The sequence below is a fragment of the Lepus europaeus genome, chromosome 20 (genome assembly GCF_033115175.1).
Source record: "Lepus europaeus isolate LE1 chromosome 20, mLepTim1.pri, whole genome shotgun sequence".
Lineage (NCBI taxonomy): Eukaryota > Metazoa > Chordata > Mammalia > Lagomorpha > Leporidae > Lepus > Lepus europaeus.
In genome coordinates this window covers 63,864,607-63,878,947 of record NC_084846.1, presented here as the reverse complement: position 1 = coordinate 63,878,947, position 14,341 = coordinate 63,864,607, and the positions used below count along the sequence as shown (strand labels likewise).

The 14,341-nt window shown below is 62.8% G+C and overlaps 1 protein-coding gene across 1 annotated transcript in view; it reads right to left on the bottom strand.

Annotated features, from left to right (window-relative positions):
• Window positions 1-7,333: 7,333 nt before the first annotated feature.
• The window catches only part of ADCY1 (adenylate cyclase 1), a 96,334-nt gene continuing 89,326 nt past the window's right edge, over window positions 7,334-14,341 (bottom strand). Inside the window, exons 16-20 of the mRNA XM_062178598.1 lie at window positions 13,961-14,107; window positions 13,476-13,574; window positions 11,446-11,560; window positions 9,372-9,496; window positions 7,334-7,636 (exon numbers count right to left, since the gene is read on the bottom strand). Of these exons, the coding sequence (XP_062034582.1) occupies window positions 7,334-7,636; window positions 9,372-9,496; window positions 11,446-11,560; window positions 13,476-13,574; window positions 13,961-14,107 (789 nt within the window). The remainder of the gene's footprint in view (window positions 7,637-9,371; window positions 9,497-11,445; window positions 11,561-13,475; window positions 13,575-13,960; window positions 14,108-14,341) is intronic.

The window sequence follows — 14,341 nt, the reverse complement described above, 5'->3', positions numbered from 1 at the left end:
AAACCCAGGGGCTCACACAGCCTTCTCTGCTCGTGACCATCCAGGCTGGGCCTGGGGGCTGACCTGCTATCAGGATGGAATCCACCAGAGACGGGGCCGTGCTGACATCTCTCCTTGTGCAAGTCGGTGTGCAGTCAGTGCACGGGTAGGGTGGTGGAGGAGGGAGACGGTGCATAATAAGTGCATGAACCGTGGCGGCTAGGAGGCTCTGGGCCCAGCCCACGGGTGGCTCGGGGCAGGCTTGGGCCCGTCCCGTGGTGCATGCTGCGCGATTTCGAATTCGAACTAAATGCCACACAATCAGGAATCTCACGGCATGCAGACGGCTTGCGTATACACAGTCTGAACAGGGATGAAGGCGGCACCGGGCAGGTGCGCTCCAGGTGGCGGGTTGCATTGGCACTGCCGGCGCGTGCTGGAGGCAGCGGTGGGCTTCCTCGAGACCCCCACATGGGGGCAGGGTCCCCTGAGACTTGTGTTTCAAGTGCCCAGGGGCCCAGGTGAGTGGTGGTTGCTGGTGGGAGGTGACCTGGCTGCTGTGGAGCGTCTCCCCGCTGCTCTGCGGGGAGACGGATGGCTACAGGCGGGACCTGGCGGCAGCTTCCTCACTGCCGGCCCCACAAGCGTGCTAAGCCCGAGAGATGCCACCGAGACCTTGGAGCTCGTCTAGGAGACTCTGCTGAAACAGGAATCCCCAACACCGCAGCTGGATGGGCTGTGAACCCCGCCCGCTGAGGGCGAGCTGCCCAGCACCAGCAACGGAGCTCGGGTGCTCGCCCGGCTTCCTACCACCTGTCCTACCTTGGAACATTCCCCAAGGCAACCTGCTCTGCCAACGTCCCCTCACCCTGGCCTGACCAGGGCCCTGAACCCCCAACACCCACGTCCTGGCCAGGGATGGCCCTACCACAGGGGAGGGGAGCACAGACTTCAAAGGCAGCCCTGGCTCCCAGGAGCCCGGCCTGGGACTGGACTCCCTGTGGGTGGAGAGGCTGAGAGGCCCGGGCTGCTCCCTGTCTGATGGCGGGGTGCCCCTCTCCCGAGAATGACGTCCTCTGTCTTCCCTGTTTAAGGGGATGCTGTACCTTGGCCACTACAACAGGCTGTGCACCTGCAGAGCTTTGGGACCTAAAGTATACCACGGCGAGGCAGGGAGGTTCCAAGCCTACCACGTTATGTCCTTGCTGGGAAGAGCCCTGCCTACCGAGGAGGGAATGGCTTAGCCCAGACGATGCACATGGCTGTAACTCAGCAGCCTGAGGCCAGGCAGGGACACTGATCCAAGGAGGGGCCTGAGAGCTGGCCTTGCCCATGAGAACCAACCCAGGCTGTAGCGAGAGCCCTCCTGCCAGGGGTCCCCTCTGCCACTGGGGACACTGGTGAGCAGACAAGCTAGCTAGCATTCTCCACCAAACCCAAGCAGTTAGCAGAGGTCACGGTCCGCACAGGCACTAAATGAAATGCAGAGACAAGGGCTGAGACGGGGACAGAACAGGAGGTGACACGTGCCCTTCTCGGGGTTGTCCCTCAGCTCTCTGCACCCCAGAGCCTCCATGGACAACATGAGGGCTGTACCGCCCACTCCCTCCACGGCTTTCTGGGGAGAGACACGAGGAACACGCAGGCGCCCAGCCACAGCCCAGCCAGGTCTGCTGGGGACCTGTTCAGCATACAGGAGAGGGACGGCTCCCTCCCTTGGTGATCAGGGTGGAGCTCAGCGAGTGCAGGGACCTCCCTCCCTCCAGGAGGGCCAAGCACTCACATCTGCAATGACCGGTCCACTGCAGGGGCTGGACACCACAGTTCTGACTTCCAAGGTGCTGTTTCCAGCCAACACAAGAGAGCCACCTGCCTGTTCTTCTTTCCCCTGCACAGCTGGGACGGGAGCTGGCACCCTCAGCCGGGAGGGTCTGGGAACAGGGACCTGAGGCTTCCCCTGCTGGAATCCCTGGGGCCACCCCTATCCAGGGCTCTCCCCAGGCTTCCATATGCACCACACCAAGCAAACGAAAAGCAAACGGGACCGTCCAGTGCCTCAGCGTCCCCAGACACTAATGCTGATACTGACTCAGAGGCCTGGTGGTTGTGTGGAGCTGGGGGCCTGGGGGCCCAGGAGCCGCGAGGACCCCCACGGGGATGCTGAGCTGCCCTGCCCTGCCTCCATGAGGAGGATTTCCAGGGCAATCACGTCAGACACTCGGGGCCGGCTCCCCAAACGCCCCAAGTGGCCGTCGTGGCTGGCTGAAAGTTCAATTTTGTCCCTTACACGAATTCGTCTTAATCCCAGGAATAAGTGATTTTCATTGCTTATGCTATGTGGCACACACAAATGCACAGTGCACACATGCGTGTGTTCACACATGGTACATATGAACATACATGTCCACAAATGCTACATGCTTTGCACACATGCACTCACACTCAGTACACGTGCAGACATGCACATAAGCACTCACGCATGCACACATGACAGGCATGTTCCTATGGCACATGCATGTGCACACGTGTGGCACATGTTGGCATAGCACACAGGTTCACAGACATGCACATGTGCACAGCATACACATCCCAGTGCTCACACAACTCACAGGCATAGGCACACTTATGCAGACAACATACATGTGATGTGCGTGCACTCCCACTGATCTGAGCTGTGAACAGATCTGGTTTGGAACACAACGGATTCAACTTCCAGGGAAATTCAGACAGGTGTCCAAGTTATGAACTGGCGGTTCGAGGCTTAGGGAAGCTGTGGGATGGACGGGCGGCGCTAACTTTGGAAGTGACAGGCTCCCTCCCATCCCATCCCAGGGTCTGGGGACAAGGCAGAAACCCGACATCTCCCCCAGTGTCCCTGCAGGTCCCAGAGCTGCGGCAGCCCCAGGAGCCCACTGTGTCAGTGGAGGGTTGAGCTCATGAACCACACTGCAGCCACTCTGATGCCCACGCTGTCTTCCAGGCGCAGGGAGAGGGTCCTCCATTCCCCAGTTCCCCCAGCATGGCCGATGCACTGAGCCCACCCCCTCCCCCAATGCACTGCTTGCCAGCAACAGGGCCCACCCCTCCCGACATCCCCTGGGCGCCATTCCTGCCCACCAGCAGAGCAGAAGGTCCTCAAAGCCCACCCCTCCTGCCCCCACCCCAGGAGCCCCTCAGCTTCAGGGGGTCCAGCTGGGACACTGCTCTCAGCCCTCATCTCCAGTTGCCTGAACAGGGTAGGGTCACAGGAGGCAGAAGCCACAGGCTGCCCAACCACGACCAGCACCTTCACCAAACACCGGAAATAGCGTGTCCTCCCTGGCGCCAGAGCGCACGGAACAATGCGTGTGCAGACAGCCATCGTGGGTTTCTGAGGCCCAGCGAGTCCCCCGTTGTCTCTCTGCCACCCTCGGGCTCACCTAGAAGGCTGAGCCACACCCACACCGGCCCCAGCAGCCCTCTATCCACACAAGTCCACCTCCAGGCGGGTCCCGGAGTCCTGGCCTGAGAAGCGGCAAGTGCAGACAGCCGGGGAGCGTGGAGCAAGAGCTGCGCGCACTGGGCCCCCTGCTCGCTCGGGAAGCAGAGTTCCGCTCGGGCGACCCGGGAGGCTGTGTAAGAGCAGCAGCCGCGCCGCTCAGCAGGGTCCGCACACTCCACTGGTCTCAACAGGCGCGGCACTGCATGGCCATTACTTGGCACACCATCAGCACACCTGCGTGTTTCCAGAATGTACGGTTTGGACATGGGACTTTCACCCTCCGTGGCTGTGACAGCTCCAGAGCGCACGCTTTGGAGACCAAGCACCCCTGTGGGGCCCACGTGGGTCAGGGCACTGCCCTGTACTCCAGTGCCCTGCTGGGACCCTCTACACACCCTGCCTCATGCCCACTGCGGCCAGGAGCTCTTGGTCAGCGACAGGACCTCTCCGTCTCCCCGTGGTTGGGTGAAGTGCACCACGGCGGCCAGGTGCTCCCTCCACCTCACCCAGAACGCCCCGTCTCCCACCATCCCCTCCAGCCAGGATGACGCCACGCAGGTGAAGGGGGGCATCCTGGGGAGGCCTTGCACTGCTCCCCCCTTTAACTCACTGTAGCAACACACCACGCAGCCAGCCACGGAGACAGCAAGGGACAGATCGGATCCTGCTAGGGGGCTGCCTTGGCTTCCTCCTCCCTCCCCAAGCGAGGCTCCCCACAGGAGGCTAGGACGCCCACGCTGTCTGCTCACCTGCCGGGATGCAGAGCTCAGCCTTGGTACTGGGGTGGGGCCTAGGGAGAGGCGGGGCCTGGGGAGTGGCAGCCCCAGGGTAAGACAAGCGCGTGGGTGTGTGGCTCTTCTCTGGGCCAGACTCATCTCTTTGGGATGGAGTTGGGGTTATTGCTTCTCGGACAGAGGGTCTAGAAGCCCTGATGGCCTTGGAGTCTGAGAAACCTGGGCTGGCGGCTCAGCTGCCGGGCCTGGGAGGCCCCCAGGAGTGGAAGCATTGGGGGCCAGAGGCCCGGGAGGCAGGCAACACCCCTCGCAGGGAGGTGTGGTGCCAGGCTGTTCCTCGTGTTTGGTACGGTGTGCAGGTGGGCCCTGCAGCGCGTGCACTATGTACAGAGCATCTCACAAGAAGGAACTTAGAGAATCCTACTGAGGGGCTCTACCCTCTGTACAGGAATATTGTACAAGATTAAAAATAAATAAGGCAATATCATACAGTTCTCATAAATAAAAAGGAACAGGTTTTTCCCCAAACCCCTGGGAACATATGGCTACACGTGCCGCTGAACACGCAGGAGGCGGGCAGGGTTTGGAGCTGCTGATGATGGAGAAGTGTGGGCCCAGCCAGGCTGCACGGCGCCATCCTGCACCCAGAGGCCTCCCGGTCCCCGGCCACAGGGGGGACCACACACGATCATTCACACACCCACCTGTGCTCTCGGCCTGGTGGCACGTGTGCCCGCCATGTCCCCCAGGCTTGGTGTGGCTAGCTGTGCTCCGGTCCTACAGGTCAAGTCCAGGTGTCACCAGAGGCCCTGGCGACACATCCGCTCCTCCTCCAGCTGTTGCCAAGCGTGGCTGCCATGGCTGTGGGAGCCACGTGCCGCCTCCCCCGCCGGCTGGGGCTGGGGCTGAGGCTGGGGCTGGCCTTGCGTGGCAGCCCAGCGGCACCACCTCCTGAGCCTTCGGTAAACCCAAATACAGCCGAGTCCCCACGCCGTCCTGTCTGGAGCCCCTCCCAGCCCTTCTGCCCCAGGTCCCTTTGCAGGGAGGGGACCATGCTCCCGCACAGTGCAGGCCGGGGGTCCACCCCCACCTGTCTTCCTTCTAACATCCCTGTTCTCCCCTCTGCCGGCCAAGTCCCATGGGCATCGGCGGGGTGGCTCCTCTGCCCCCCTCATGGGATGGCCTGGGCAGCCAGCAGCACTGGGGAACCTCGGGGACCAGGCTGCACGGGAGGCAGCCCCACGCCTGTGGCACCCAGGTTGTGAGTGACCAGGGCCGGGGTCCCCACACCCACTGGGCCCCGCTCACTGCACGTGGCTCCTGCTGGGGGCAGATGGACGGACGGGGAAGTCCCAGCACAAAGGGGACGACCAGGACGAGTCATCTGTCGTCCTAAAGACAGCAAGGTGGAGAGCCCAGCTGAGGCAGGGCCCTGAGCAGGGCCAGCCAGGTTCTCAGCCCGCGGGTCAGCAGATGGACCTGCCCACAGTGGGGCTGCGGGGGACACCAGCTCCTGCCTCCAGAGCATCCCCACCAGCCCCCAGCCCCACAATGCCACACACAGGCCCATGAGCATGGACGGCGAACCGGGGCCCCCAGAGGAAGACCAAGCTGCCCTCCTCCCCCTCTGAAGTCTGTGGCCGGCTCTGAGCTCAGCCTGGCCCTGGCCGAGGGGCTCCTGGGTGACCAGGGGAGGGTCACCAGGGGCCGTGGTGGAGACGCAGCCCTGTCTGAGAGGGAGGAGAGCAGACAGGGCTCCTCTCAGCTCTCACCTGTCCCCAGGTCCACACCTCAGGACAGGCAGGCAGGGGACTCTGCATGGCCCCTGCGCCCATTCTCAGAGCCACCTCGGCCACAGCCACCACCCAGTACCAAGCCACACAGCTGTCCCAGGCACCACACACGGCCCAGCAAAGCCACCCTGGCCTTCCCCAGCGTGGCCGAGGCCACACAGCTGCCCAGAGGACACGACCATCCCACCCGACTGGGATCCACACACAGCAGGGGCCACACAAGGGCCTACACTCCCGGGAGGGGGCAGTGGAGAGAGGCCCCTGAGCCTGGTGGTCACAAGCTGGGGTTGGGGGGGAGGTTTCCTTTTCTCCACTTGAGCCCTGTGGCCACCCCTGCAAACAGGGGGCCTCACCCTGCCCCTCCCTGCGACCAGAGGGCTCTGCCTCGCCCGGCAGGGGCTGACCGGCCCAGGCAGACCAGAGGGCTCTGCCTCGCCCGGCAGGGGCTGACCGGCCCCTGCCCACCAGTCCCCCACACCCTCATCTTGGACTCCAGTGCACGGGGCCACTGTTACAGCCACTGTAGCTCCTTCCCAGACCACAGCCGAGACCCTGGCCAGGAGGGCTCGATCTGCCAGAGGACCACGTCCTGAGCAAGGGAACTCGCCTGTTCTCAACCCGGCAGGTGAGGCAGGACGAGGCCACCCCCTCCTTAGAACACGGCGACAGCACGGGTAGACGTCCCAGGGTCACCGGAGCCAGGGCCGGCAGGTACACACGCACAGGCGGACCACGTGGCCCACACCCACAACGCTGGGAGTGAGGCTGTGGGCCAGCCCCTCCTGCGAGGATTCCCGAAGCCCCACCCCGCGGTCTCGGCACAAAACCCCGCCGCTCCCCACGTGGTGAGAGGCGTGTCGCAGTCCTGCCCACACGGTCCCCTGCAAGGCCACCCAGCCCCACGCTGTGCCCGTGGGGTGAGCAGCCCAGGCCTTGGGGCCCTGCCCAGTGGGTCCTCACTTCCCTTCTGGTTCTCAAGGCCCCTGCTCGTGGCTGGAGTTGGGATCCACTCAGGCCGGGTGGACATGGAGCTGTGTTGGGTCTCCTCGGTCAACACCAGGCAGACTTCCGCGTCCTCCCCGCGAGTCCGACGGATCTCTCGGAGTCCTGACACTGACGCCAGCCTGGCCTGACCCCAGCAGGTCCACTGGGAAGAACAGCTAAGCCCCCCCCCGGGGGGGGGGCTGGCACAGACAGGGCTCCCCGGGCCCTCGGTTCACACTCCGACAGCCAGGCCGCAGGCTCTCTGCGCTGCACGTCGGCTGGTCCTGGCTGCAGCCACACGGCCTGCATGGCCTGGGGCACTCTCGCCCCGGGTGTGTGCCCAGCGGCCAGCCTGGGCTCTGCTAGGCCTCCTTCCCAGCGGCTGCAGGGGGCAGGAACTGGGCACCGGGCTGTTGGGGGAGCCCGGCACCCACCAGGGGGCCGGCCGGGGGCCCCAGTGGGGGGCGCCTGGCCTGGAGGCCGCCTCTCCCATAAGGACACATCTTCTGCCCCAGGCTCAGGGACCTGGGCTGGGAGCCGTTCCCGTCGGTCCTGCCTTCCAGGAAGTAGGTCAGCATCTCCCCCTTGCCCTTCACGCTGACTTTGCCTCGGCATACGAAGTGGTAGGGGCACTTTCTCAGCAGCCGGTGGACGTCCTCCGTCACCTGTGGGCAGACAGAAGCCAGGGAGGGGGTCATGTGGGAACAGGAGCCGGAACATTCCAGAACATTCCATGCCACTTCTGTCCCTGCCCACCCTGTCAGCTGTGGCCCTAGCTCCTGCTGCAACCGTTTCATTCTGCCTTAAGACGGACGAGACCCTGCAAAGACCACCCATGGGACCCAGAGGGACCTGGGCTGGGGGTGGGAGGCACAGCCCAGGGGTCCTGATTCCTGTCCCTGAACAAATGGCAAAAGTGACCTTCGCTGGCCTGGGCCCTGAGCTGGGAGCGGTGACCTGGGTGCTCCCATGGGCAGGGGATGGGGGCTGGGCCGGCGTGCGCCACCAGGGTCACACTTCAGCTGGAAGAGCAATGACAAAGACGATGCAGCACTTTCCCATCCTGCAGCTGAACGGGTCAGAGCTGCCTCTCCCCTGCTTCATCCCAGAGCCACCCCTGCCCTCCCTGGTGTCCTGGCTGCTCCCTGTCCCATGTGGGCACCCAGCTCTGTCACCCTCAGCCGTGGCAGCTCGGTGCATCCCAAACCCCGCCCTGAGTCCTGGCAGCACGGAAGGCACGGGCACATCTGAGCAGGGAGGAGGTCCCAGGGCCTCTAAGTACCAGGGAGACACGAGGCCACGGCGAGTGGCCACGTGTGCAGGAGGCGGGGCCGGGGCAGCGACCAGCTCAGATCTGAGTCTGGAAACAGAAACGCATTGTGGGGTGGGGGCAGGGCAGACGGTGCTCCTGGGAAGCTCTCCCTGGACCGTGAGCAGCCGGGGAGGCTGCAGACCGGAGCTCAGGTCCACACAGCAACGCGCTGTGTGCACCGGACCACCACGAGCCCAGCGCCGTTTTTTGTGGATTTTACTGCGGTGAAGGAAATCACAAGATTTTTTTTAAGAACTCAGAAGTGCAGCACTGAGCGGCCGGCCTTAGAGCGCCCCTGAACTGCTGAGCTCCGGGGTGCAGCCAAGGCGCCCGGCCCAGAGCTCGTGCTGAGGCCCCAGGTGGCGGCCTTCGGGCTGCAGACCACGCTGGCTGCTGCACTGCCGCCCGGCACCCTCCACACAAAGGGGCGAACACCTGCACCCAGCAGGCTCCGCAGGACAACCAAGCCGTGGAAGCTGACAGCTGCTGCGGGAGGGGTCCAGACACCCGCCTCCGTGGTCTGTGGCCCAGCAGGAGGGAACCAGGCCCCCCGGCCAGCTCTGCCCCACGGCCACAGAGACCCCAGAGACCAGCACCGATGACGTCACACACCAGGAGAAGGGACCTCAGTTCCCAGGCGAGCTGGTCCCTCCATGGCTCCGTCTGACCCTTGGGGGTGTCAGGGCTGAGGTCACGCTGTCCCTTGGGATGCCAGCAGAGCCCATCGCACCCCTCCACACTGCCAGCTACACCTGCCCAGCCTTCCAGGACAGCCACCAGGTCACGACCCCCCTGAGTGGCCTGGGAGCTCCTGGGATACGGAAGGCACTCTGCCCTTGACCCCAGGGAAGAAGCCCTTCCTGCCACGGCAGTATGGGGCTGGGTCCCAGCATAGGGAGGGCCCTGGAGCACCCACAGGACACCACCCCGGCCGTATAGTCAGGCGGCAAACTCCAGCTCCAGCAGACGCCCTGACACATGCTGGGGCCCGTGCTGCCACAGACCGGCCATGCACCGGGGCTGGCCCTGGGCCCCCACGCCCGCAGAACAGGCATGCGTGTGCTCTGGGGACTTCTGGGGGAACTGACCTGGATTCGGCCCTGGACCCCAGTGCTGTCCATCCGACTGGCCACATTGACCGTGTTCCCCCAGATGTCATACTGCGGTCGGCGAGCGCCAATCACCCCGGCCACCACGGGGCCCACGTTGATGCCTGCAAGACAACTGGGCAGGTGTGGCCTGCGGCCAGCTGGCAAAGTGCCACACGCACCTGCTGGGGGCCACCCTGGACTGGGCGCCACAGCTGCAGGTGGAAAAGCTGTTCCCTTTGGGGTCCTGGTCCTGGGGTCATCTGGTACCAGGCTCCACCCCAAGTAGGGGCTCCCCCAGCCTCACAGGAAGGCAGCCGCGAGCCCCACCTGCACTGGGCTCCCTGAGCAGGCAGCGGGACCCTCACATCACCACCCACTGCCCCCTGCAGCCACACTGGCGGTCCGCAGATTCCAGATCCTGGAGAAAACCAGAGAGGTGGTCAGTCTGTCCCCAAGTGCAGCCTCTTCCCCTCCTATGTTGGGTGCAGCCCCAGACCGTGGGTCCCAGCACTGAGCCGATTCGCAGACACTTGGGGTGGGGGATGATATGTCTCAGGGCATCGCCTGACCCAGGCCCTGTGCCACCTTCAGCAAAGCACTTACCCTCTCTGGGTCTGGGGTTCTTCCCCCGAAAATAGGGTGTCTGAGCACCAGGGGCCCAGGCCTGGCCGCACCTAAGCACTTGGGCCCCCTGGCCTGGCCTCGGGCGGGGCATCTGGCGAGCTCTCCCCATGGCGTGGCCTGGAATAAGCCGAGGCCACCTCCACTGCCCCTTCCCTGCTGCTGGGTGGGTGTTTGTTTTTAAGCCTGGCCTAGCAGACTCCCCTGAGACCCGAGATGGTGGGGGCTGGTGTGTGGGAAGAGCGAGAGGTGACACGGGGGTGTGGGCCATGACAGGTGCATGTGGGAAACCCCAGAGGAACCTCACAGGGTTTCTGGGACTAAGGGAGCCCCCTCTGCCCACCCTGAGGCCCCTCCCACATGGAGGAGACGGTCAGGGCTACTTCTGGGCTCCACTGCAGGACGAGCCCCGAAGCCCGCCAGCCACTGCCCCATGGGAGTGCGAGGAACCAGGAAGCAGGTTTCCCTGGCCCACAGTTAGATCTGTTTCTGGTCACAGCCCGAGGCTAGCACCTGCCCAGCACAACCCTCAGGCCGGACACCAGGCCGCCAAGCACACACGAGTGCACCTGCCGAGAAGTGGACCCCCCGCCACCATCTCCACACCCCCACGGCACCCAGCTGCGCTCTTAAGGCCACGGAGTGCTTGAGTTCCGAACCGGCCAGAACTCTCCAGCTTGCATTCTGAGCTAGGAAGGGAGAGGAGAGGGAGGGAGAGAGGGAAAGAGGGAGAGAGAGACAGAAAAGGGAGAAACTGTTCTCCCCTAGGTTAACTCTATCCTGTACTAGCAGGAAGCTCCGGGTAAACTGTCTAGGGGGGGGGGGGGGGGTTAGGATTAAAATACAAACAGGGGGAACATCCGGGGGCGAGCGCGTCCCACATGGCGGAGCCTGAACTCAAGGCCCAGCTCCCTGCCGGTGCGCACCCAGGAGGCAGCAGTGGCGGCGCAAGTGCCTGGGCCCCCGCCACCCACGTGGGAGACTGTCGAGCTCCTGACTCCTGGCTTCGGCCTGGCCCAGCCCTGGCTGCTGTGGCATCTGGGAATGAGAACCACCTCTGTGTTTCAGTCTGTCTGTCTCTCTCTCTCTCTCCCTGCCTTTCAAGTAAAATGAAAATAAATAAAAGTGTTTTAAAAACCAACACACCATGGTTCTGAAAAGCTGGAAAGGAGCCTGGACACGACAGCTCCCCCACTCACTTCCCAGGCCACAGAAGGAGCCCCCAGACACAGGCCCCCCAGGGTCCCACCGGGGGCTCTTCCTGGGTGCCTGTGGCCCATGCCTGCACCTCTCCCTCCAGCTCTGTGGCTCTCAGCCTCTCGGCAGCACCTGAGTCCCACTGGGTCTCGGGACCTGGACAAGGACCTCAGTCCGAGCTGCTGCAGGACTGGGCAGCCCCGCCCTCCCTGAGGCAGGACAGGGAGCCGGGCCAGCAGGCGCGAGCACGTACCCACACGGAGGACGAAGTCGTTGTAGGACTGGTAGTTGATCTCATCCAGGACATCGAACATCTCGATGGCAAAGTCGGCCAGGGCGCTGAGGTGGCAGGAGATGGACTTTTTAGCCTGGGCAGGAACAGATGGGGGCCTTGTGTTTGGGGCACGCCCGGGGAAGGGAGCAGGGGCCGGCCAGCACCCCGCCCCTCACGGGATGGGGGCTCGCCTCCCATACCACCAGCACAGCAGCCTGGGGGTGGCAGGTGCCCTAGGTGTCTGGCCGGGGCACACAGCTGGTCCTCTTCGTGGGCAGGAGCTGCAGTAGAGATAGGGTCCTGGGCAGACCCCAGCTCTGGGGGGCAGACAGGACCCACCCGAAGCCATGTGAGCCACAGGGTGCAGGGCTGCCTGGGGGCTCCTGCAGGGACAACAGCACGGTCACTGCCCATGCAGAGGGGGACGGCAGAGGTGAGGGAGCAGCCCCGGCCTCCTTCCCTAGCCCGAGAGCCTGGTCCTGCACGCACATGCATGCGTGAGTGTGTGTGTGTGTGAGAGAGAGAGAGAGTAGGATGTGAGTGTACATGTATGTGTATATGAGTGTTCTGTGTGGAAGATTATGTGTGAGTGTATGTGTGTGATTCTGTGAGTGCATGAGGTATATTTCCATGTACGTGTGATTATCTGGGTGTATATGTGTGTGTAAGATTACGTGAGTGTGAAGGTGAGCCTATATTTGTGTGTGATTGTATGTGAGTGTGTGATTACACGAGTGTATATTTATGTGTATGTGTTAGGATTATGTGTGCGTGAATGTGAGTGCATGTATGTGTACATGTATACATGTATATACACATACATGCATGTACATGTATGTGTGTGTGTGTGTAACAGGGGTCCTTTCAGGGAACAGCAGCAGCTCTAAGATTTTTTATTTTTATGTTTAAAGGAAATTTTAATAGCCCTCCAAGTCAGGGAGCTGCTGTATTTACAAAGAAATGAGAGGCTAATCCAGTACTCAGCTATAACCCAGTACTCGGCTATAAACCGGTACTCGGCTATAATCCAGAACTCGGCTATAATCTGGCACTCGGCTATAATCCAGTACTCAGCTGTAATCCAGTACTCAGCTATAACCCAGTACTTGGCTATGCTCACGGCAAACCCAGGTAAACGAGACTAATCCAGTACTCGGCTGTAAACCAGTACTTGACTATAATCTGGTACTCGGCTATAATCTGGTACTCGGCTATAATCCAGTGCTCGGCTGTTCCCACGGCAAACCCGTTCACAGGCAGACTGAGCAGGCGGCACAATCTCCCGTCTGGCCGACACCTTGCCTCCCGGCCCACTCAGGCTGCGGCCCGGGGAGTCATCTCGTTCCCGGGTACAACGCTCCGCTGTGGTCTCCTGCAGGTGATCCAGGTGAGCTGAAGAAGCCCTTCACTTCCCGGTCACCCAGAGCTCCCGTCAGCACGGGCGGTGGGCAGAGCCTGGTGACCCCTCTGCACCGACTGCTGGGATCATCTGCTTTGTCCTACGGACACGCTGGACCGCATGACTTCGCTTCAGAAAGCCGAGCTGGCCTTGCGTATCTGGACTGAGTCTAACTTGGTCTTGACATGTAACTCTCTATTTATGTTTGGATTCAACTTGCTAACGTGTCTGAGGACCTCCCCATCGCCATCCTGGAGAAACCCTGCCTGCAACTCTCCTTCCCCGCAGTGTCTGCCGCGGAGGACTCTGGGTGGTGCCGGCCGCGCACCGCGAGCTATGACGAGGTCGCTCCTTGCGCCTCCTGGAGGAGAGAGGAGAGAACTGCACATCTGGGAGAAGCCCCTGGCGAAGGCATCTGGCCGGATCTTTCTGTTTCAGAGCGTTATTATGGATCGGATTTCTCTGACAGACACCGATCCACTCAGACTACGTATCTGTGTGTATTCACAATCCTGCTCTGGGAAGGACAAACCGCAGGGACCTGCCCAGGGCGCAGAGGGAACAGAGGGCTGGGCCGGGTCCCGAGCAGGCAGCCCAGGACGGCACTCACCCTGGTGCCGGCTGTGGGCGCCAGCCCCACTGCAGCCATGTAGGTGCTCCCGATGGTCTTGATCTTCTCTAGGTCCTTGTAAAAGTCTTTGTCCATGAGCTTTGTTTAAAACACAAAACTGGTAAACGTTACACAACATTTAAGAAACAGCACCACTGCTGGCGGCCACCAGGAGCTAAGCAGAGCGGCCCAGCGCCTTCTGGACACAACCTGACTCCATCGTTTTGGGCCTCACACAGATTCTGGGACCTCCTTTGGGAGGGGCAGTGAGAAAGGACAGGGCAGGATGTGGCCCTGTCCCCCGCCACTCGAGGGCCTGGGAAGCCCTGCCCATCCACGTGGTGAGGAGGCTGCCAGCCAGGTGCACTGGTGCCCAGCCCCGCCCGGTGGCCTGTCCCACCCCCTGGGGATGGCACGGCGTGCCTCGGGCTCTGCTTCCCCCCGCTGCAGCCACAGAGACGCTACGCCGGCCGTGGCGGCCTCACCTCGTCGAAGTCAGCGATGATCTCGTTGAGGAGGCGCAGACACTCCACCCCCATGTTGTTGCCATCCAGCTCGATGTAGAAGTCGTTGAAGTTGGGGATGGAGGCGAACATGACGCCCACCTGGGAGTAGGACTGGTAGTAGAGGTCCTGTAGGGCCAGGGCACAGGTCAGCCGCACACGGGCACTGGGCTCTGGGTCAGCCCCGCATGGACACTGGGCTCTGGGTCAGCCCCACACGAGCACTGGGCTCTGGGTCAGCTCCACACAGGCACCGGGGCTCTGGGTCAGCCACACACGGGCACTGGGGCTCTGGGTCAGCTCTGCACAGGCACCAGGGCTCTGGGTCAGCCCTACACGAGCACTGGGGCTCTGGGTCAGCCC